The 24,832-nt window shown below is 39.9% G+C and overlaps 1 protein-coding gene across 5 annotated transcripts in view; it reads left to right on the top strand.

Annotated features, from left to right (window-relative positions):
- The window catches only part of LOC127411821 (KH domain-containing, RNA-binding, signal transduction-associated protein 2-like), a 159,832-nt gene that overhangs the window by 88,879 nt on the left and 46,121 nt on the right, over positions 1 to 24,832 (top strand). For all 5 annotated transcript variants that reach the window (XR_007892348.1, XR_007892346.1, XR_007892347.1 and 2 more), the window contains exons 4-6: positions 7,733 to 7,879; positions 12,542 to 12,669; positions 15,666 to 15,864. Coding sequence is in view for 2 of the 5 variants with exons in the window: in XM_051647631.1 (XP_051503591.1) it covers positions 7,733 to 7,879; positions 12,542 to 12,669; positions 15,666 to 15,864 (474 nt within the window). In the remaining 3 variants the exon portion in view is untranslated. The remainder of the gene's footprint in view (positions 1 to 7,732; positions 7,880 to 12,541; positions 12,670 to 15,665; positions 15,865 to 24,832) is intronic.

Raw genomic sequence — 24,832 nt, 5'->3', positions numbered from 1 at the left:
CTCCCTCAACATCAGTAAGACAAAGGAGCTTGTGGTGGACTTCAGGAGAAGAGATAGAGAACACAGTCCCATCACCATCAATGGAGCACCAGTGGAGAGAGTCAGCAGCTTCAAGTTCCTGGGTGTCCACATCACTGAGGAACTAACATGGTCCATCCACACTGAAGCCGTTGTTAAGAAGGCTCATCAGCGCCTCTTCTTCCTGAGACGGCTGAGGAAGTTTGGTATGAACCGCCACATCCTCACACGGTTCTACACCTGCACTGTAGAGAGCATCCTGACTGGCTGCATCTCCGCCTGGTACGGCAATAGCACTGCCCACAACCGCAAAGCACTGCAAAGGGTGGTGCGAACTGCCAGACACATCATCGGAGGTGAGCTTCCCTCCCTCCAGGACATATATACCAGGCGGTGTGTGAAAAAAGCTCAGAGGATCATCAGAGACTCCAGCCACCCGAGCCATGGGCTGTTCTCACTGCTACCATCAGGCAGGCGGTATCGCAGCATCAGGACCCGCACCAGCCGACTTCATGACAACTTTTTCCCCCAAGCAATCAGACTTTTGAACTCTTGATCTCCCACGATCAAAATACATCAGCACTGCACTTTATGACTCTTACTCTTATATCTCACACCGGACTGTCATAAATTATATTATTATTATATTATATTCTCTCTTAACTACTTACTATCAACCGACAGCCTGAATGTCAGTACAGTATAATACAACCTACTGTACATCCTATATATACTATATATACTTTTTTATTGTATAATGTGTATTCTATATTGTATACTGTACATTGTATGTTATTATTTGTATATTGTGTTGTGTGTAATTATGTGTATATTTGATTTTAAATTGTGTTGTAAATCTGATGTTTATTGTAAATTGTCTCATCACTGTCACGACTACTATGTTACTCGGAACTGCACCCAAGAATTTCACACACTACTGCACTTGTGTATATGGTTGTGTGACAATAAAAGTGATTTGATTTGAATACACGCTGTAAAATGTAATTTGTAACGTATTCTGTTAGATTACTCAAGGTCAGTAATGTATTCTAAATACTTTGGATTACTTCTTCAGCACTGGTAGAGTTTTTCACTTGTTTTGACTATAAAACTCTGCCAGTACAGTAAGACAAAATACACATGTTAAAAATACATTCTCTGAAAAACCTAAATATCTTATGCAGTGTTGTTTCTAAAACAAGATAAATCAAATTGATCTTGTTTTAAAGATTTTTAGATATTTTTACAGGAAAACAATAAAAAAAAAAAAAAATAATATTATCAAGAATATGATTTTTTTCCATAATATCAAAGGTCTTACTAGAAAAAAAGAAATTATGATTCAACGTGAATTTTCTTGATAAAAAAAATATGATCGTGCCTGATAACATGTGCATGTAAAATGGTTAGAAATAGCATTTTAGCTTAGCATAAAGCTGACAATTTACACAAGGTTTATTTCTATTTCTTCTGCTCCAAACTTACTTCAAACTTACTTCTCTGTCTGCCCGTATGAATGTAACACATCATAAGAAAGTGTTTCACCGCTGTTCAAACGCACTTTGGATCACATAATTGATATGTATAAATGTTTTCCATCTGAAAGGACTAAATATTAAATGAAACAAATGACAATAAAATGCAAAGTAATCTCTTCAGTAATCTAACTACTTTTTGAATGTAACTGTATTCTAATGACCAATTATTTAAATTGTAACTGCAGTGGAATACAGTCACTTATATTTTGTATTTTAAATACGTAATCCCATTACATGTATTTCGTTACTCCCCAACACTGGCAGTATATGCCCCTAGATAGAAGAGGAACTGCTATTTTTAGCATTTGCTGTCATTGTACATATTCTTGAACAGAGAAACAATATTACAAATAGGTACCACAACTGATCTGTAAAAATAGCAGCACATAATAGGACCATCAAAATAACTGAGCTACATTTGCATGATAGAGCAGTTTACTGATTTCATTGTCAATGTTTTTCCCCCTTTGAGTGAATGATTGAGCATCATTGTGTAATTTGTCTGAAAAAGGGTCGAAATACTGAAGAAAAAAAACACTCAAATTAAACGGTCATCACAACAGCTCTAGCAGTTGACAGGCCAGCTCCTCAGACTTCATAATAGTTATGTAAACAATGCAATTCCATTGAATGAAAAACATGAATATCAAGCAACTATTATTATTTGTTGTTGTTGTTGTTTTGTAGTACATGCAATGTTCAAATCTGTAGTTATGTTGTCGCAATGATTTTAATAAAATCTGAATTTACAGTATGTAAAGAATAGAATAGAATAGAATAGAATAGAATAGAATAGAATAGAATATACCACAAGAGGCCATGCGTTACAGTGAACACAGTTAAGTGTTTGATGTTAGGCACAATGCAAAATACTTATCACATTAATATAGAATTTAACTGCTGTGCGTCATAGGTGTGCATTTATTAGCTATTTAAAAATATGTCCTCATTGTGAACATATTTATTTCACAGAACATACAAGACCTATGACTTGGAGTAGAGTTGAGTTGAATGGAATTTGATAGTGAAATGAAATCCAAAAGAGACTGTGGAAAGCAATTTAACAAGCTCTCAGTTAAACTTAACCATGTTTGTTATTATGCACATGCATGCATTATATATGGTACACTGTAAAACCCAATGTTCAAAGTAATTAATTGTATTGAGTAGGGAAAAATTTAATCATCCAAATTAATTCACATAATTTAATCTTGATGAGTATTTAGAACTTTCTCTTTCTTTTTAGTTCATGAAACTGGTACCTTTTAAGTAACCTGAACTGTCTTATTGTTTTGAGTTTAATGAACTTACATTTTGTTTGGTTAGCTCATATTGGGCAGGGGATTTCTTGTTCCCAGCATGCTTTGTATGGGACTTGATAAGGAAAGTAAATGTTAAGATTAAGTGCTATTTTATGTGTTTTTGCAACAAGAATGCAAAGGGGGAAACTTGTTAGTGTTTAATGTTTTGTTATGCTGCCATTTAGAAGAGTTTCTGTTATGTTGGAGTTTTGGGGATATCATTATGGTGAAGAGTGGAGCTTGAGTTTAGGTTGAGGACTGATAGGAAGTGTGTATCTTATTTACTGCTTTATCCATTATTAAGCAAGTCTAGTCAGAATTAACTTGGGTAAATAAAGTGATGGATTTGCGTCACAAATATATATATATATATATATATATATATATACAGGTGCATCTCAATAAATTAGAATGTCGTGGAAAAGTTCATTTATTTCAGTAATTCAACTCAAATTGTGAAACTCGTGTATTAAATAAATTCAATGCACACAGACTGAAGTAGTTTAAGTCTTTGGTTCTTTTAATTGTGATAATTTTGCTCACATTTAACAAAAACCCACCAATTCACTATCTCAAAAAATTAGAATATGGTGACATGCCAATCAGCTAATCAACTCAAAACACCTGCAAAGGTTTCCTGAGCCTTCAAAATGGTCTCTCAGTTTGGTTCACTAGGTTACACAATCATGGGGAAGACTGCTGATCTGACAGTTGTCCAGAAGACAATCATTGACACCCTTCACAAGGAGGGTAAGCCACAAACATTCATTGCCAAAGAAGCTGGCTGTTCACAGAGTGCTGTATCCAAGCATGTTAACAGAAAGTTGAGTGGAAGGAAAAAGTGTGGAAGAAAAAGATGCACAACCAACCGAAAGAACCGCAACCTTATGAGGATTGTCAAGCAAAATCGATTCAAGAATTTGGGTGAACTTCACAAGGAATGGACTGAGGCTGGGGTTAAGGCATCAACCACACACAGACATGTCAAGGAATTTGGCTACAGTTGTCGTATTACTCTTGTTAAGCCACTCCTGAACCACAGACAACATCAGAGGCATCTTACCTGGGCTAAGGAGAAGAAGAACTGGACTGTTGCCCAGTGGTCCAAAGTCCTCTTTTCAGATGAGAGCAAGGTTTGTATTTCATTTGGAAACCAAGGTCCTAGAGTCTGGAGGAAGGGTGGAGAAGCTCATAGCCCAAGTTGCTTGAAGTCCAGTGTTAAGTTTCCACAGTCTGTGATGATTTGGGGTGCAATGTCATCTGCTGGTGTTGGTCCATTGTGTTTTTTGAAAACCAAAGTCACTGCACCCGTTTACCAAGAAATTTTGGAGCACTTCATGCTTCCTTCTGCTGACCAGCTTTTTATAGATGCTGATTTCATTTTCCAGCAGGATTTGGCACCTGCCCACACTGCCAAAAGCACCAAAAGTTGGTTAAATGACCATGGTGTTGGTGTGCTTGACTGGCCAGCAAACTCACCAGACTTGAACCCCATAGAGAATCTATGGGGTATTGTCAAGAGGAAAATGAGAAACAAGAGACCAAAAAATGCAGATGAGCTGAAGGCCACTGTCAAAGAAACCTGGGCTTCCATACCACCTCAGCAGTGCCACAAACTGATCACCTCCCTGCCATGCCGAATTGAGGCAGTAATTAAAGCAAAAGGAGCCCCTACCAATTATTGAGTACATATACAGTAAATGAACATACTTTCCAGAAGGCCAACAATTCACTAAAAATGTTTTTTTTTATTGGTCTTATGATGTATTCTAATTTTTTGAGATAGTGAATTGGTGGGTTTTTGTTAAATGTGAGCAAAATCATCACAATTAAGAGAACCAAAGACTTAAACTACTTCAGTCTGTGTGCATTGAATTTATTTAATACACGAGTTTCACAATTTGAGTTGAATTACTGAAATAAATGAACTTTTCCACGACATTCTAATTTATTGAGATGCACCTGTATATATATGTGTGTGTGTGTGTGTGTGTGTGTGTGTGTGTGTTGCTTTATTCAAAATTGAAAGTTAAGTGTCATCAAAATGTATGAGTTAGCTTACTCAATTTTTCAAGTTAAGAACAATTAGCATGCAAAAGTCTGACAGTTCCACTTACTTAAATTTGTAATTTATTAACTTTATTAAAATTTGATGAAACTGATTACCTAATTTTTTTTTAGTTCTGCTAACTAATTTGGGTTTACAGTGTAGTATGTTGCCACAGTTCTAGCTTTTAAAACTGGTTCAGAATAATATGAATGTTTAATATGCATTCTATGATTCCAAATAGCCCTGCATGAAGAATTTCTAAAAGCCGAATGTTCTTTATAAGTTTAATAAACACAATTTTCAGAATATCACACTGCTGATTAACCATGGTCTCAGCTGAAATCCATTTAAATTTATGGTAAAACTCAAACAAGAGTCTGTTTGGATTGTTTTAAATCCCAAAGGCAATCATTAATGCAAACATATTCTATTATAAAGAGTCACCTTGAGCTGGTACAGGCTCGTTATACATATGAAATTAAGAGTCTGTCCTGCATCTTCATGGCTGTAGATTTATGTCTATGCACTGCAGTTTCTCAAAGTCCTATTGAAGTCTTCACTGGTAAAAAAATAAATAAAAAAATGTCTACATCAAAGGATCATCAAACCAAGAAATATTATTTTATTTATTTTATTTGGAATAATTCTCTGGGCAGGTAAATAAATACAATAGCCTGTCTCTGAGGGCAGATAGTTGGCTGTCAAACAATGGCATTTCATAAAATTACATTAGCATTTTAATGTATTGTAAACAGTGTTGGGTAAGTTAATTAAAAATAGTAATCCACTACAAATTACTCAATATTCCTTTAAAATTGTAATCAGATTACTGACTAATTACTTCATTGAAAAAGTAATCAAATTTGTAATTACTTAACGTTTAAGGTACTTTCTAAAAAACTTTTTTGCTCAACAAATTCAAAATAGTGTCTATATCATACACTAAGCACCTCACATTTCTCCTTCACTGTGACTCGTTATGGGGCCATAATTCATGTATTCTACATAAATAATATATTAGAAATAAGAATAACCCTATAATGTACTTAAAAGTAATTAATTTAATTGAAAATCAATAACTGTAATCTGATTACAAGAATTTAAAATGTAATGCATTACACAAATTTTTTTGACTTTGACAACACTGTTTGTAAATCATGTCAATTTTGGGACATACATAAATGTTATAGTGTAGATATATAACATGTCTTTAATTTTTGTGAAAGGAAAATAAAACAAACTACTTCATATTTTATCCTCCTGAGACCCAAGCGTGACTGCTGTGTGCATTTTCCATTTCCCTTTTGATTTGTAACTAGTAGCACCTAATAAACAAGCAAAACAAAAACATTTTCTAGAGCAAATAGTTTTCCTAAAAATGTATGTCCACATATGGGACAATGGGTATGATTTATTCAGCTTTACAGAAAATCAGCTGTAATGTCTATAACATTGTGACATTTTTTAAAATACCAAGCTTTAGAAAGTCAGATTTTTTTATCAAATTGTTTATTATGTTTCCAGGAGTGTTGGTTATTCATGTTTTTCAACATTACAAACATTACAGGTGATTTTCTGTAAAGCTAAATAAATAATTCTGATTCAAAGTAATCATCCAATCACTGCCAACCATGTTAAAATATTAATCTATGTACTGATAACATTGTCCCATGTCTGCCAAGATTGGTGTTACCAATCTACACCCCTGCAGGGGCCTCACAAAATATGATTATGCCTCAGAAATGTTGTCAAAGCTTAAGTGTCTCCTGACCTTTTGTCCATGCAAAGGTTGATGGAAAAAGTACTTGGGTCACTTTGACATGATAGAGGCACGGCATCAGTAAGTGTTTATTAAAGCTGAAGAGGCTACAAGAGCCCGCATCAGTGATCAGGCATCTGTGAATGGCCCCTACATCAAAGCTTTCCTGCCTTTAAGTAGAAGCCACAGCCAAATGGTAATCAACAAAAGACAGAAATGTTGGCGACAGTAATTACAAGCTTTCTGAAGTTTCAAGATTTTTTCAACAACTACAGAACACCTTCAGCAATCAGAAAGAACAGATAAACTGAGTACCTCTCTGAATTATCCCCCTTTTCTGCCCTTCTGAAGGCAAGATTTAATCAGAAAGGTGACAATGTCAATTTATTTCTGACAAAAAGCCCTCAGGCAGCATTAAGCGTTATTATTCACGCTACCTACAAACCCATTATGTTCAATCCAACTGTTATGGAGTTAGAGTGCAGATAGGTTTCATTGTTGGTTTCACATGCTTTTATGAGAATTATTATAAAATATGAAGATAAAATCATCTAAAAAAAATCATCTTAATTAACTTTTTTGTTTTTTACTGTAAAATATACAAAAATGTTTAAGAACACAATCACTTCAAAAAGAGCATCTTTCTTTAAGGTATAGTTTACCCAAAAATGAAAATTCTGTCATCATTTACTCACCTTCATGTTGTTCCAAACTCATATGCCATTGTTTCCTCCGTGGAATACAAATGGAGATGTTAGGCAAAATGTTAGCCTCAGTCACCATTCACTTTCAAAGGCAAAAAGATGCAATAAGGTGAAGTGACTTTCTACTTAACTTCTTTTGTGTTCCACGAAATAAATATAGTAGGTTTGGAACAACATGAGGGTGAGTAAATGATGACAGAATCTTAAAATTTGTGTGAACTATCCCTTTAATACCATTTAAGATGAAGTTTACCCTCAGTTTAAAATACACATTAATATGGTTCTGAAAAAAGCACAGTTTGTTCAATTCATTAATGATGCTCAGGCAGAACTCCTGACTTTTTTCATTTTTCCATTTCCAGGAGGAAGAGCTAAGGAAAAGTGGAGAGGCGAAGTATACCCATTTGAGCAATGATCTTCATGTTTTAATTGAAGTCTTTGCACCACCTGGAGAGGCTTACTCTCGTATGAGCCATGCCCTGGAGGAGATTAAGAAGTTCCTTGTACCAGTAAGTTCATATACTGGAATTCTTAGAGAGGGATAGTGGGCTGGAGGCAAAGATGGTTTGCACCAACCAATACTGAACTCCCTGCTCTCCTGCATAGATAAATGTGTTCATGTATATTGAAAAGGAAAAATAGAGATTATAGAGTTATGCATGTGATTAAATATATACATTGGGAATCAGCCCAAGGAAAATGGATATTTGATATTTTGGAATAATCTGAAACCTGAGAGACTGCTGCAAACTGCTGATTAGGTATTTTATAAATCCGCATGAATTTGCACCTACTGTAGTTTATGAATTCTCTTTGTAAAACTCTTTGACGAACAGGAAAAAAGTTATTTTGCATTTTTCTGGCATCACAAGATGTCATGTGTGCGATGTACAACATCCGAGAGTCATAGTGAGTCCTGGAGCTTAGAGGTAATTAATGTGCAAGCTGAATATCTCAAAATATCTTGTAAATATTAATGTAGCTCTATAAGGTGTTGGCCTGAGGGAGGAAGCGTTCTAGGGGAAAATCTCATTGGTCCCATACTGCTTTCACCTCTCCCTCCCTGGGCTTTACAACACAGCACCTAGCCTCTTGGGTCACTTCTTTGCATCATACGCAGCACTGATCTGGTCACATCATCTATCTGTAATACTTTCAGTTGTGTTCCATGTTTTATCTAGGTTTTTTTTTTTTTTTTTTTTTTGGACTTGCCATACAGGTGCAAAGTCTTGGCCATCTCAGTGTCTTTTAGGATGTGTTTACAGTACTCATTTATTTATCTTTGTCAAAAATCTTTCGATTCCTGACAGTGTTAAAAGGTGTGCTGGCTTCTCTTAAGATCCCTGGTGCTCTTTGAAGTGTTAAAAGTACTGTATTTACTATAGGCAGCCATATGAATTAATGTATAGCACTTTACAATAAGGTGTTGTATGTTAACATTAGTTAAAACTAACAATAAACTATTGAGCATTTATTAATCTTTGTTTATGTTAATTTCTATATATGCTTATACTTTTTTTAACTTTAAAAGTAGTATATTTTAACTTTATGGCATTATGAACTAACGTAATTAACAATAATATATTTATAATTTAAAAAATGTATTATAGATATCATCATTCACCATGATAGCTAATGCATTAAAGGAATATTCTGGGTTATATACAAGTAAAGTTCAATCAACATTATTTGTGGCATAATGTTGATTACCACAAATGAATAAATAAATAACATTTAAAAAATAGACTTGTCCCTCTTTAAAAAATAAAAAAATAAAAGTTACAGTAAGTTACAAGTACTTACAGTGAATGGGGCAAATTTTTGTAGGGTTTAAAAACATAAATGTAAGCTTATAATTTTATAAAAGCACTTACTTGTGTATATAATTTGAGCTTGAGTAAAGTTTTTAAATCATTATTTTTACAGTCGTTTAAGGGTTGTAGGATTTAGAGTGTTACGTAATCATGGCAATTAAGTTGTAAAACTGGATATAACTTTACACAGAAAAGTTAAGTAAGCAATTTTATCACACTAAGATCATGTTAACACACATATTGTTTATGTCTTTTGACTTAACTCTTGAAACTCTTGAGTATTTTAACGTTTACAGATTGGCGACATTCACTATCATTGTAACTGCCTCACTGGAACCCAGATTTTTTGCTTTTTTTAAAGAAAAGGAGGAACAAGTCAAAATTTATTCATTTGGTAATCAACATTATGCCAGAAATGCTGTCAATTAGTTTAACTTGTATTGAACCTGGAATATTCCTTTAACTAACATTAACGTATACAATCTTATAGTAAAGTGTTTCTAACATTTCATAGCTTTCATTTTATAGAGACATTACAATACGTATACTTTCAGTTAATCAGTTAAAACATATTATGGTGTATTACAAACAATAGACAATACAGACAATGATATGTGTTACTTTAGTATAATGCTTTGCAATATTGCTTAGAACCTTATTAAAGGCGTAGGTATTTTGTCATAAAATAAAGCCACACACAGATTACCATTAGCCCTAGATTAAATTGCACATTTTGAAGTTGCTTTGAATTTATTTTGTAATTCCAGATTAGCCTTTGTTAAAATAGAATACATTCATCTTAAAACAAAACAAAAGGCATCTGCTTTCTGGACTGCTGATGAACCTTTGCTGATGAGGCCTGCAGAAAGCCCATTATGTGGAAACAATTATGCAACATCACACTTTGCCATAGGCATTTGGAAACAGTGATTCATGCAAAACACAGCATTTTTAGCAGGTGTGAGTGGGTTTTCCTCAGAGACAATAAAATCTGACAATAAGACTGTGGTCTGTTAAAAGGAAAGAGACTAGATTTTGGAGAAGGAAGTCTCATTCATACACCATCAATATAGAGAGACTGCTGAAACTCAGGCTCCGTTTACACATTTTAAATTCAAATATACCATGCAGTGGTCATATGAGGTCATAAAATCTACATGCATAATAATTATACAAAAGAATTAGCAAATTGCAAAAAAATAGTTTTAGATAGCATGTCACACCACAGGACAAAAGTCACTAAATATGTTTGTACATATCCAGGTTTATAACTATATATTTACAATTATATCAATGCATTAAGATTATAAATAAAATATATTATTTATATAAATAATTTTAAAAATAGACTTACTCAATACAATTATACACTCACCAACACACTTTATTTGGAACACTTATTCACATACTTATTCAAGTGATTATCCAATCAGGCAACTGTGTGGCAGCAGTGAAATGCATAAAATTATTCAGATACAGGTCAGCAGCTTCAGTTAGTGTTCTTATAAACCACCAGAATGGGGGGGGGATTTCAACCGTGGCATGATTGTTGGTGTCAGACGGGCTGGTTTGAGTATTTATGTAACTGCTGCTCTCCTGGGATTTTCACGCACAACAGTCTCTAGAGTTTATTCAGAATGGTGCAAAAAATCAAGTTCTGCGGACGGGAAATTCCTTGTTGATGACAGAGGTCAATGGAGAATGGCCAGACTGGTTCAACTGTCAGGAAGGCTACGGTAACTCAAATAACCACTTTAAACCACTGTAGTGAGCAGAATAGCATCTCAGAATGCACAACATGTCGAACCTTGAGGCGGATGGGCTACAACAGCAGAAGACCACGTTGGGTTCCACTTCTGTCAGCCAAGAACAGAAACCGGAGGCTGCAGTGGGCCTACCATCTGTGTACCTCTGCAGAAATCGAGATTCATCAGACCAAGCTATGTTTTTCCAGTCTTTAACTGTCCAGTTTTGGTGAACCTGTGCCCACTGATGATGTGATCATTAATTGAAGCTCCTGGCCCATATCTGCTTGATTTTATGCATTGCACTTCTGACTGGCTGGCTGGACAAAGTCTAACGTAGTGTGTTTCTAAGACTCCCTGTTTTATTTGCTGAATCAATGCATTATTATTGGTATTTTAATCTGTTTCAGAACATAATTAGCTTCACCATGAGACAGTCTGCATAATGAATCCATAAGGATGCTTATTGCAGCTGATCAGCATAAAATATATTTCTGTCTGTCCATTTATTGCCCTTATTTTTCAATTGAAGGAAAAGGAATGCAATCATATTGCTTGTAAGTGTCCCTGCACTGTGTGCAATGAACTGAACCTATATCAGTTTGTCTGAATGATGTATATAATGTTCAAAGGTCAACACTCTCAATATCAACATTCCTAACACTAGGTCTTGATTTCTTTGGTAATTGTCTCTATAGTTACTAAGAAACAACTTAATCAGCACCATGAAATATGTCTCAGATATGTTTTTAAACAGTTTCACCTATTAGCACTTTGACTGCATGCTGCATAATAGTGGAAGGATAGTCTTTCAGGAAATCCTAGTGCTGCAGTCTCTATTGTTTGTTTACCATATATCTATGAAAAGGCCACTCTCTTCTAACTGCCATGTCTGATATTTGCTTGTACACAGCTGTTGTGCCAAACAGGAAGGGAAATAAGTTGATGGTGGAAATGAGGCTGCATTTATCTGCCTGTGGCACTGACATGATAATTAAATAAGCGCTATCCACTCTGTAATCGGCCTTGTGATTCAGGGCGCTGTCATGTTCAATCAAATGAGAGAGGGACTTTATAAATGCAGAAAGTTGAATTATTCTTTCACAACAATGCACTGATAGCTGATGTCAAACAAAGTTAATGAGCCACCACTCTCTATTTCTCTCCTGCCTCTATCATTTCTCTTATTCCAAATGAGAGATGTATGTGCATCCCAGTCCCTCATTCTACATATTTTCAGTGTGTGTTAGAGTATGTCTCATATGGTGCCTTATTTTTATCAATATGTATGCAAAAATGCATCTTGTCCTCCATATCTGATAAACAAGCTTAAACACGTTACATTTTTTGTCCTTGTTAGCAAAAATTTATGCCAATCTATTTAATGCTTCCTGCCAGTGTTATGGCAATATACTTTAAGCTCAGTAGCTTTGACGCTGATGTCTGCAAGATGTGTATTTAGCTTTATAGTTGCCTTTTTTTAGTGATTTAAAACAAGTGTGTCAGATAATATGCATGTACAAAACTTTAAGTTGACTAGGAGTGTGATTTAATTGTTATACAGTATATATGTATTATTTGATGTAAAGTTTACTATTTTATCCCCCCACAGGATTACAATGATGAAATCAGGCAGGAACAGCTTCGTGAGCTCTCCTACTTAAATGGCTCAGATGACCCAAGCAGAGGAAGGACTGTACGAGGACGTGGCATTCGTGTGGCCTCCACAGTCTCCACACGGTACAGTATATAGTACCTCACCACCCCTCTTCAGAACCATAGAAACGTTAAAGGGATAGTTAAAAAATTTACTCACCCTCATGTTGTTTTAAACCTATATGACTTTATTCTCTATGAAACACACAGAGATGTTAGGAAGTACCTTAGCCTTCACCATTCACTTTCACTGCATCTTTTTCCATACAATGAAAGTGAATGGTGACTTAGGCTGACAGTCTGCCTAACATTTGGGTGAACTGTCCCTTTAACTCTTACAGAAATTCAATTGTCAGTTCTAAACCTGTACACTATTGGATTATGAAAGTGCCCTGAGCACCTCTGGCTCAGAGTTATGAATCAGGTTAGCAGGTGAAGCTTTAAATGTTCTCATCAAAAGCATAACCATCAAAATTATTTATGCCTTTCATATTTAAACATGCTCTGCCTCTTTAATGTTTATTTCATAAATTCCACACTTGTTCTGGCTTGCTTAAGCCTCTGAGGATCCCTCAAGGATTCCCTCACAACAACAACAGCTTGCACTACTTCAGGTAGAAATAATAGATTCAGAATACTGTCTTATTGTTTGCCATTGCTGACGGATAAAGCTATAAAGCACCTCCTCCCCTTGATGTGCTCGTTGTGGTGCCCTGAGAAGTCATTACCACAAATCAGCATGGAAAAACAACACTGATGAGGCCATTAGTCTATGTAGTATCTTTGGATTCAGATGGATGGAATGTAAATCTCTACCGACCGAAACATCTACCATTCAGCAGTGCTGCCAACTCCACCTGCCTTTTTGCAGGATAGAAATTCAACCTGAAACATACAACTTAACCCCTTTATTCCACAAAGGTGTAAGGATACATTTTCTATGGTACTGAAATGAACACCTGGAGCAAAACAAATGTATACTTTAAGAAAAACATACATACATTTCCTAATCAGTACTCTGTCCTACAAAGCCAAAACACGGTAACTACACCCACACTTGAGAAAAATACAAATAATTTTTTTTTATTGTTCAGCCAGATATGGATTATTAAATTGTTTCATTCTGTTTTCTCTGAATCGGAGCATAGATGAGTCAAACCCATCTATCACAGGACAGATAATAGTCTAAGAGTTCAATCATTATTCTCATAAACTCAGTTTTGACAATGTGTAGTTACTGCATTTTGCCTTTGCAGGGCAGAACATTTTATCTACTTTTGCAGTAAAAATATCTAAACATTATTAAAACAAGATAAATGTACTTGAAAAGCAAAATTTGTATTCCATTCTGTATTGTTTTAGCATAAAACAGAAAAAAAAAAAAAAAAGATATAGATATATATTTGCCAGTGTGGTAAGAAATATTAAGTAGTGTTGTCAAAAGTACCGGTACTTAGGTACCAAATTGGTACTAAAATAAAAAATATTTCACAAAACCAGTGTTTCTGCAGTACCCATAGTACCGAGCACCAACTCAGTCCGATACCTGCACTGTCTGACAGAAACACAACTGCTTTCCAATGCTCACATGCTTATTTGAGCATATGCTCTGTTACTCCTTTTAAACTGAAATGCACAATTAATCAAATTAAAATCGTGATATGTCCTAGTGTGGTTATTAAACCAAGAAAGGCTGCAATCTTAGTCTGCATGATCTGCGTAGAGCACTAATCTACTGTGAAGCACAGTGCATATAGACTATATATTTATATAATTAAATCACAGCATTTGCACTTTACACTGGGCCATGTAGCAAACTATTTATCCATCAGAAGATAAAGTGAAGCTTCCATCAAAAATATAAGAAAATAAAAGCTCATGTCAAAATAAAAGCATGATTCAAAATGAAAGCTAGATGCCTGAAATTGAAGAAATTGCAACAGAAACTGAATAGTAAAATTTTATATTCACTGTAGTAATATTAATAATAATATTAATAAATAAATGATTAATAGATAATAATAATAATATTAATAGTAATTCATATATCACAAGCCAGAGTGCTGTTGTACTGAATAAAAGTTTGTTAGAAATGCAATGCTATGTTGAAAAGTAATTGTTATATGATTTACTTGTTTAAAGTTTTAAATTTTTATTTGATTAGATACCATTTGGATTAAAACATTTAATTAAACTGTAAAACATGGAATTCTAGGAAAGTATTTGGAATTTGGGAAAATATAAAACAGAATTCAGTATGGCCCTACTTAAAAACACTTAAGCAAAGCATACTTAATTGAGAAACACTTGAAGGAAACATGTATTTCTTTTAATGTATTATTTACATTGAATTTAACTTGAAATAGGCTAAAGGACTGTGTTCAATAGTGCATTACCATATTAGCATTTTTTGCTGTGGTATCGAAATTGGTATAGAGAACCATAAAATCTCACTCGTATGATTTCAGTACTGAAATTTTGGTATCATGACAACATTAATATTAAGATATTTTCTCTGAAAACAAGTCTTATTATCTAGTTTTGCTCAAGTAACAATGTGTTCTAGGCTGGTTTTTGAAGACTATTAGAATGTGCTTCACTGCCTCTGCTACAATGTGTAACCAGAGCAGTGCTGCGAAAAGAGCTGAGACAGGTGAAGACTGCATTATTTTAAAAACTCTACTGTCTCAGCTCATTGAATCACTGGCATTATCGTTCACATGGCTTTAATAGGCTGTTGGAGATGAAAACACAAGCTTACAGCAGCCCACTGTTATAGCACTGCAGAAACTTCTTCAGAAACAAATTTTTCAATACTGCACTGATCTTGTTGCCACTGCATCAAGCTTTTAGGATGTAAGACTACAGAAATTATGAATCCACAGAAGAGCTGTACTGCAGTTATATATATGAAAAAAGTCATGGACAGGTTTGGTGCTGTAATACTTCAGCCTGCCAGACTTTCTTGTGTTTCTACACAGCACCTAGTCCAAACAGCTCATATAGCTTCAAGTCGTATTTTGCACACTATTCGTGGAAAGTGCCTTTTATAGTCTCTCTATTTACCTTTATAACTTTAGAGGGCGAGGAGGGGCAGTTCCACCTCCTCCACGTGGACGAGGAGCAGCAGCACCCAGAGGAACTGGTGGTACACGTACTTTCCTTTCCACACTAGCACTTGCTAGAGGAGTTTCTGCACCACGTGCCAGAGGAACTCCAGGGACCCCTGGATACAGACCTCTGCTACTGCAGGCCACGCACAAATCATACGATGACTATGTAAGTCAACTCAGATTCATGTCTTTCCATTTAATAATGATTTGTTGAGGTGTTTTTAGACAAGTTTTGGGCTTTTGTCAGCTGGTTAGGCTGGGAGACCGACTAGATCAGCTGAAGGTCAGCTTGGTCAGGCTGGTAGACCAATTAAGACAGCAAGCCAGCTTACAGTAGGCTGGTTTAAACTATTTTTTTCAGCAAGTATCTGTGCATAGATGTTAATTAATTATATATATATATATATATATATATATATATATATATATATATTTTGCTTACTCAAACACATACACAAAATTAAAAGCTTGACAGGGGAAATGTTTATGATACCTTAATTCAAATCCACTGAGGTAAATGAGGGGTGAAAAAACACTTACAGGAATGAGCTTTCTATTTACCAAAGGTTGAATGAATCGGTGAAGTTTTTGTTGTTGTTGTTGTTTTTTTACGTTTTTTTTTTTAACTACACTAATGTTTTTTCCCTCTCCCTGTGGCTAAAATTGGCACATATACATTTCCAAGAGGTACACGCTCAACTCAACCACACATCCTAGAAACTGACTGTGTGAAGCAGTGCATGCTTATTCATTACGCACGACACATGTCTGGGAATAATAAACACGGGAGTGGATTTACTGTACGGAGAATGGAGACTTGACCAGCAAGCGGTGAGCCAGGTGTGGAAGAGATGCGGGCAAGCTGCCATATCTCTTCGCATCACTCGAAAACACTCTCTCACTGTCATCTGAACAACTGTCAAAAGCGAAACTGCACGAGAGAGACCCAGCGTGTGCGAAAGAGACTGAACGGCAGCCAGAGAAAGCATCCTGGTTACTTTTGTAACCTCCGTTCCCTGATGGAGGCAACGAGACGTTATGTCAATGTAGTGATACTAGGGGTCGCCCTTGAGAGCCCCAAACACCTCTGATTTTGAAAAAAGGCCAATGGGAAATGGCAAGTGGAATTTGCATGCCACTCCCCCGGACATATGGGTATAAAAGGAGCTGGCTCGTAACCACTTATTCAGGTTTTGTGCTGAAGAGCCGAGACAAGGTCCCGGCCATTTCAGCGGGTAGTTCAGTATTGTGGCAAGAGGGACACAACATCTCGTTCCTTCCATCAGGGAACGGAGGTTACCAAAGTAACCAGGACGTTCCCTATCTGTCACTCACTCGACGCTGTGTCAATGTAGTGACACTAGGGTCCCTATACGAAACGCCACAATAAGCTGAACTGTGTTACGTGGACTGGCGGTGCGAGGTGGGCAGACCGCTGTGTGTCTCATAGCCAGCACACCAGGCCATCACGTAACCTCCCCCAACGCTCTTATGAGCGTCGAACGGTCCTTTGGGAACAAGTTGACTTGCTCAACAAATAGGGACAGGCTAGCCCAGCCGTGGTCTCTTTTTCCTCTTTTTTCTCCCCAAAAAGAGTGGAATTTTGTTTACCGGCTGGGGGCCATAAGTGTCTACGTCGGGGGGGTGTCACTCCCAAGAGGAAGACACCACGGATACCACACCCCACCCGGAGGGGAGGAACCCTACAAACATGGTGACTGGGGGCAGAGGACCCTCTGCCCAAGGAAGACGCAGTTTACCGACAGGTAAATGATTTAGCGGCAGATATATCAAATGGGGTCACCTATGGGAACCAGTGTATGTGGAGAACCTACCCCCGTACTGGGCCTGCAGCGAGTTTCTCCACAAACTCGCCTGCCACAGGGCTGAGGAGGAAAGTCATCCAGGGATCACAACCTGTGAACACGACTGGGAGTCAAAAGTGCATGTCTTCACCTCAGGGGAGGGAAAAGGCGCTATGCGCAAGCGGTACACCCGGCCAGCTGTCCCGGAACTCACCTGCTCGTACCTGACAATATACGGGATGAGACCGGCTCAACCCGGAGATTGTAGTACCTTACAAAAATGTTGGGTGTTTCCCAGCATGCTGCTCTACAGATTTCTGCCAAAGTGGCGCCACTGGTCAGGGCCCAGGAGGCCGCCACACTCCTAGTAGAGGGGGGTGGCACGTCCTGAGCGTGATATGCCATCACGATGGCATCAATGACCCAATGGGCGATCCTCTGTTTGGAGACAGCGCTCCCTTTCCGCTGTCCGCCAAAGCAGAAGAGCTGCACGGAGCTTCTAAAGCTCTGCGTGTGATCCAAATAGATGCGTAAAGCATGCACCGGACACAGCAACGCCAAGGCTGGGTCTGCCTCCTCCTGGGGCAGTGCTTGCAGGTTCACCACCTGATCCCTAAACGGGGTCGTGGGAACCTTGGGCACATAGCCCGGTCGGGGTCTCAGGATCATGTGAGAGTAGCCCGGACCGAAATCCAGGCACGTTTCGCTGACAGAAAATGCCTGCAGGTCCCCTACCCTCTTGATGGAAGTGAGCGCAGTCAGGAAGGCAGTCTTCAAAGAGAGTGCCTTAAGCTCATCTGACTCCAGGGGCTCGAAGGGAGCTCCCTGTAGACCCCGAAGGACTACAGAGAGGTCCCACGAGGGGATGAGGCGCGGTCTGGAGGGATTCAACCTCCTAGCGCCTCTCAGGAACTTGATGATCAAGTCGTGCTTCCCCAAATACTTACCATCTACTGCATCGTGAAGTGCCGAAATGGCAGCTACATACACCTTCATGGTGGAGGGGGACAGCTGCCCCTCCAGCCTCTCCTGCAGGAAGGAAAGCACCAATCCAACAGCGCATCTCTGGGGGTCTTTGCTTCGGGAAGGACACCACTTAGCAAACAGACGCCACTTCAAGACATTCAGGCACCTCATAGAGGGACCCTAGCCTGAGTGATCATGTCTACCACCACGGGTGGTAGGCCACTTAGGTCTTCCGCATCCCGTCCAAGGGCCAGATGTGGAGATTCCAGAGGTCTGGTCGCGGGTGCCAGATGGTGCCCCGTCCCTGAGAAAGAAAGTCCTTCCTCAGGGGAATTCGCGAGGAGCGTGAGGTCCGAGAACCATGTCTGGGTGGGCCAGTAGGGTGCTACTAGGACAACCTGCTCCTTGTCCTCGCACAGGGTCTGTGCAAGCAGGCCACTGGGGGAAACGCATATTTGCGTAGTCCCGGGGGCCAGCTGTGTGCCAGCGTGTCTATACCGAGGGGTACCTCGGTCAGGGTGTACCAAAGTGGGCAGTGGGAGGATTCCTGGGAAGCAAACAGGTCTACCTGTGCTTGACCGAATTGACTCCAAATCAGCTGGACCACCTGGGGGTGGAGTCTCCCCTGAGCGTAACCTGTCATGACAGCATGTCCCCTGTTTTGTTGAGGTCGCCTGGGATGTGAGTGGCTTGCAGTGACTTGAGGCACTGCTGACTCCAGAGGAGGAGACGGCGGGCGAGTTGTGACATGCAACAGGAGCGTAGGCCACCTTGGCGGTTGATGTACGCAACAGTCGCCATGTTGTCCATCCGGACTTCATGAAGATGTGAGGGGACAAGGATAGGCCGAAGGGGAGGACCTTGTACTGGTACGCCCGGCCCTCGAAAACAAATCGCAGGAAGGGTCTGTGTCGAGGTAAAACCGAGATGTGGAAGTACGCGTCCTTCAGGTCTACCGTCGTGAACCAATCTTGATGCCGGACGCTCGCTAGAATGCATTTTTGTGTCAGCATCTTGAACGGGAGTCTGTGCAAAGCCCAGTTCAGTACTTGCAGGTCCAAGATTGGTCGCAACCCACCGGCTTTCTTCGGTACGATGAAGTAGGGGCTGTAAAACCCCTTCTTTATCTCGGCCTTCCGTAGAAGGGTAGCGATCTCCGCACGCAAGGTAGCGGCATTCTCGCCCTTCACCAAGGTGAAGTGGACGCTGCTAAACCTGGGTGGGCGCCTGGCAAACTGAATCACGTAGCCGAGTCGGATGGTCCGGGTCAGCCATCGCGACGGGTTGGGAAGCACAAGCCATGCGTCCAAGCTCCGGGCGAGTGGGACCAAGGACACAATCTCGTCGGACGTACCGGTGGGTAGGGCCTCGCGGCGGGGGAGCCTGAGGCCCACGTCAAGAGGGTCTGTGGCCGTGCTGAGTCCAGGGACATCAAAGCACTTACCTGGCTCCTGATACCCACCATAGGATCGGCCAGGGAGGGGGAAGGAGGAATATTGTCCCCGCAGTGTGTCGGAACCAACCTGGTGTGGCCGTGTTTGTGCCACAGCTGGGTGCGCAGGGGTGGGGGGCCGCCCCTGGAGCGCCATACCTGCCATAAAGGAACGGTGGCCGGTGGTCGTGATAACGACGGCCGTAAGCACCAGATATGGGACCCAGGGAATGAGGAAACCACTCCTTTTCTGAACGTGTAGGTAAATCAACAAAAAGGCAAAGGATTCTCCTCCCGGCCCTCCACCGGGGGATGGAGTGGTCTGCTTACCATCTCTAGGCCTGCAGCAGGTCTCCACATGCCTGTGTCGCCCATCTTAGGGGAGCTTCGAAGCCTTCCTCGTGTTCTTGGCGGCCGGCCGTGAGACGGGTGGCGTCTGTATCCTGCGGGTGGCTCCACGCCAGGGCCGGGCCACGGGGGCGGGCTGTGGCGGAGCCAGTGTTGTTGCGGCAGGAGGATGCCCTTGGCGACGAACAGACGAGGTGCGAGGTCTTGAACCGCACCGATGCAGGATATGCTGAATAGCCTCCGTCTGCTGTTTCACCGCCGAGAACTGCTGGGCGAAGCCCTCGATGGTGTCGCCGAACAGGCTGACCTGGGAGACTGGGGCGTCAAGGAACCGTACCTTGTCAGTTTCCCACAACTTGACCAAGTTGAGTTATAGGTGGCACTCCTGAACCACCAGGGTGGACATCGCCTGCCCGAGAGTCTGCACTGTGACCTTCGGCACCCGGAGAGCGAGGTCGGGCGCAAAGCGCAACTCCTGCATCAATCCCTGGTTAGAACTACCCTCGTGCAGCTCTCTTAGCGCCTTGGCTTGGTGCACTTGCAGGGAGAGCCATGGCGTGCAGGGCAGAGGTGGCCTGTCAAGTGGCACCGCAGGCCTTAGTCGCCAGAGATGATGTAACCCTACAGGCGCTGGACGGGGGTCACAGGTGGCCCCGCCAGGTGGCGGCATTTTGCAGGCACATGTGCACTGCAACCGCCTTATCCACCTGGGGAATTGCTGAGTACCCCCTGGCAGCCCCACCATCGAGGGTAGTGAGAGAGGAGGAGCTCAGAGACCGGTCTGGGCAGTGAAAGGTGCCCGTCACGACCTTGTGGGCTCCTCATGCACCTCCGGAATGAAAGGGGCAGGGCGCGGCCGTGAGCGGCGCTCTGGGCCCAGGAACCAATAATCAGGCTGCGAGGGTTCAGGGGGGGTGGAGGGTTCCACTCTAGCCCGACACACGCAGCCGCCCAGGCAAGCATGGCTGTCAGCTGCGCGTCAGGCTGCGACAGGGCGATCGCACCCAAAGGTGGGAGCCCAGTCAAGTCCTCAGCATCAGACTGGACAGCCCGCTTTCCGATGCTGCAATCGAGAGCTCATCCACTTCGCGAGCGATGAAAAGAGATTGCGAACTCGCCCTGTGACAAGCCGGCAGTCTCATCCCAGCGGGGCAAACGAGCGTACTGGGGAATGGGAGGTCCGTGGGGAGTTACCCGGAGGAGTGGCTCCCATTGGGGTCCCCAAATCGCCCCCAGTAGGTAGAAGGACCGAGGCGGGGAGCCGCTGGGGTGGTCTTTCCCTCTAACAAAGGAAAAACCACGACCGCAACGTTGCCATGGTCACGCTCTCGCAGTGAGCGTCCACTAACGCTGTCTCCGAGTGGGCAGCGCCCAAGCACATAAGACTGTGATCGTGGCCATCGGAAGCAGAGAGGTAACGACCGCAACCAGGAAATACACACAAACGGAGAGGCATTTTAAAAAGATGCTCTCTGTTAATGCCACTCTTTTAGAAGGGAAAATATACTCTTTCAGTAGGAAGAATATACTCTTTTAGCTGCTGAAGCACCCAGGGGCATTCTCTGCACTTCACCAGTGCAAAAGGGGGAGAAGCCACTGTAATGCACCGTAAATCCAACAGCTTTTCGAGGTGAATGGATCGGCAGAGTAATTCAGCTCGCTGAACACAACCACTCGGCTCCGAAGAGAAAATCTGAATGAGTGGTTGCGAGCCAGCTCCTTTTATACCCGTATGTCCGGGGGGAGTGGCATGCAAATTCCACTCGCCAATTCCCATTGGCCTTTTTTCAAAATCAGAGGTGTTTGGGGCTGCCAAAACATCGACACAACGTCGAGTGAGTGACAGATAGGAAACATTTTGACATTGACATATTTAGATAATTAAAACAAATGATCACTAACCAATTTCTTGCAAGTTCTTTGAGACAACATAAAAAGTTGTGTAGATGTATTTGTTTTATTGTTTGTTTTAATGTATGATGTACCATGATTAATCACAATTAATCACAGAAAACTGTGCGATTAAATGTATCTAATCACAGCCTTAATAATTATTGATGATGGTAATGACTAATGAAGCTTTTTTTTTTTTTAACCATTTATTGTTAAAAATAAATAAAAAATGAAACCCCCAGTGCAGACTTTTGCACCCAGGTGTGCATGAGGTTATTTGTGAGAATTTTCACCCAAGAGAACGTCACACTCCAACCTAATGAAAAAAGCAATATCTCATAGATTCGATTCCCACTGAGCTTTTGCTTAATGCAAAAGCCTTATATGTGCAGCGCTGTAGATTGGTCTGTCTGCATTAGGAAATGTTAGAGTACTGATTCATTACCAAAGTGAATTGAGTTCTGCTGGAGAGCCTCTGTATTCCTGGAGACTTTGAGAATGTGGACATTTTTCTGAGTAAGTGGGTCGGGGTAGGTAGGTGAAGGGAGGTGGACTTAGAAATGAGCAGTTAACATGGAACATATATGAAGTCACCTTTAAAAATCTAACCTTGCCATACTAAATCTCAGGGATTGTTTTCCACTAACATTGAGAATTAATGAATATACTAGTAGCTTTGTTTCTAGAAAATTGTATCTAATTTTGCATATTTTATTTAGCAGAAACTGCTATGTGTCCCAAATACCATTGGTAAAATTTATTTTAAAGGATTCAATATCTTTTTAAATTACATACCAGTTTGATTTTAAGGGATAGTTCACCCAAAAATGAAAATTCTATCATCATTTACTCACCCTCATGCCATCTCAGATGTATGACCTTCTTCTGCAGAACACAAACGAAGGTTTTTAGAAAAATATTTCAGCTCAGAAGGTCCATACAATGCAAGTGAATGGTGGCCAGAACTTTGAAGGTCCAATAATAACATAATGACAGTATAAAGGTAATCCACATGACTCCAGTGGTTAAATCCAAATCTTCATAACTGATATGATAGGTGCTTTTTGCTTTGCCCTCTGTTTTTCTTTTGAATGTTTTTTTTTTTTTAATAAGATCTTTTTTTTTTATTATTATTATTAGAAAAGCAGCCATAATGAATAAATGTTTATTGTCCATTTTACTTGATTTTGTTATTATTATATCACATATTATTCATAGTCCATCGCATTATAGCGCAAAATAAATGCTGCAATGAGATGACCGGATTTTTCCCAGTTTGTCAGGTACACTTTATCATTCCCGGACATGATGACTGGCACCAAACTTTCTTAGCGGAAACTCTGATCCCAAATTTCCAAATCTGCACTATTCTACGCCATTTTGTAGTGTAAGTTGTGTGAGTAGTATGTTCCAACTGAAAATGCAACAAAAAAGTGTTCAACAAGTACCTGAATGAGTACCCACTTTATTCAGCTGTTAAATGATGAATGCTTTTGTGTAGTAATAAAGTGTTAGTGTTCCATTTGGGACATTTGGCACTTTCATACACAATTCATACACTAGATGGCCAGGTGCATAGCGTATAGTGCAAGTTCATAGTGTTTAGTGAGTAATTTGGGACACAACTACTGTGATATTGATTTTCAGTCTTAAAGGAATAGGTCACCCAAAAATTAAAATTCTCATAATTTACTCAACCTCTTGCCATCCCAGATGTGTATAGCTTTCTTTCTTCTGCTGAACACAAACGAAGATTTTTAGAAAAATATCTCAGCTCTGTAGGGCCAAACAATGCAAGTGAATGGGTACCAAAATTTGAAAGCTCCAAAAGCACATAAAGGCACCATAAAAGTAATCGTACGACTCCAGTGGTAAAATCTATATCTTCAGAAGCAATATGATTGGTGTGGGTGAGAAACAGATCAATATTTAAATCCTTTTTATACTCAATCTGTACTTTCACATTTTTTTAATTGTTTTGTTTTTGCTGATTCGCATTCTTCATGCATATCGCCACCTACTGAGCAGGGAGGAGAATTTATAGGGATATATAGGGAAAAAAGACTTGAATATGAATCTGTTTCTCACCCACACCTATCACATCGCTTCTGAAGATATGGATTTAACCACTGGAGCTGTATGGATTAATTTTATGCTGCCTTTATGTGCATTTCAGAGCTTCAAAATTGTGGTACCCATTCACTTGCATTGTATGGAACTACAGAGCTGAGATATTCTTCTAAAAATCTTTGTTTGTGTTCAGCAGAAGAAAGTCATACACATTTGGACGGCATGAGGGTGAGTACAAGATGAGTGAATTAAAAAATTTCTGCGAACTAACCCTTTAATGCAGAACCGAGGCCAATGGAGAAATAGAGATTGAGGAAAGAATATGATTGTTTGTGTGTAGATATGTATGAACAATACAAAGTATAGAATCTGGCTGTTTTTTTATTTTATTTATTTTTTATGTATTTTCCCTCTGCTATTATTTAAATTTAAACTGATATCCATGTTTAGGATGTATGAAAAGAAAGACACATGAATATCCACTGTGTTGTGTGGCAATGTTCTGCTTTTTTTGTTGGTGAGGATTTGAATCCAGTTAATCACAGCTCTTATGTAGATCAGCCGAGCCGTGCCAGATTGCCTCCTCCTCTCCCTCTAAGCACAACAGCTTTACTCAAAGA

The sequence above is a fragment of the Myxocyprinus asiaticus genome, chromosome 21, assembly GCF_019703515.2.
Source record: "Myxocyprinus asiaticus isolate MX2 ecotype Aquarium Trade chromosome 21, UBuf_Myxa_2, whole genome shotgun sequence".
Classification (NCBI taxonomy): Eukaryota; Metazoa; Chordata; class Actinopteri; order Cypriniformes; family Catostomidae; genus Myxocyprinus; species Myxocyprinus asiaticus.
This window is presented reverse-complemented; position numbering and strand designations above follow the sequence as displayed.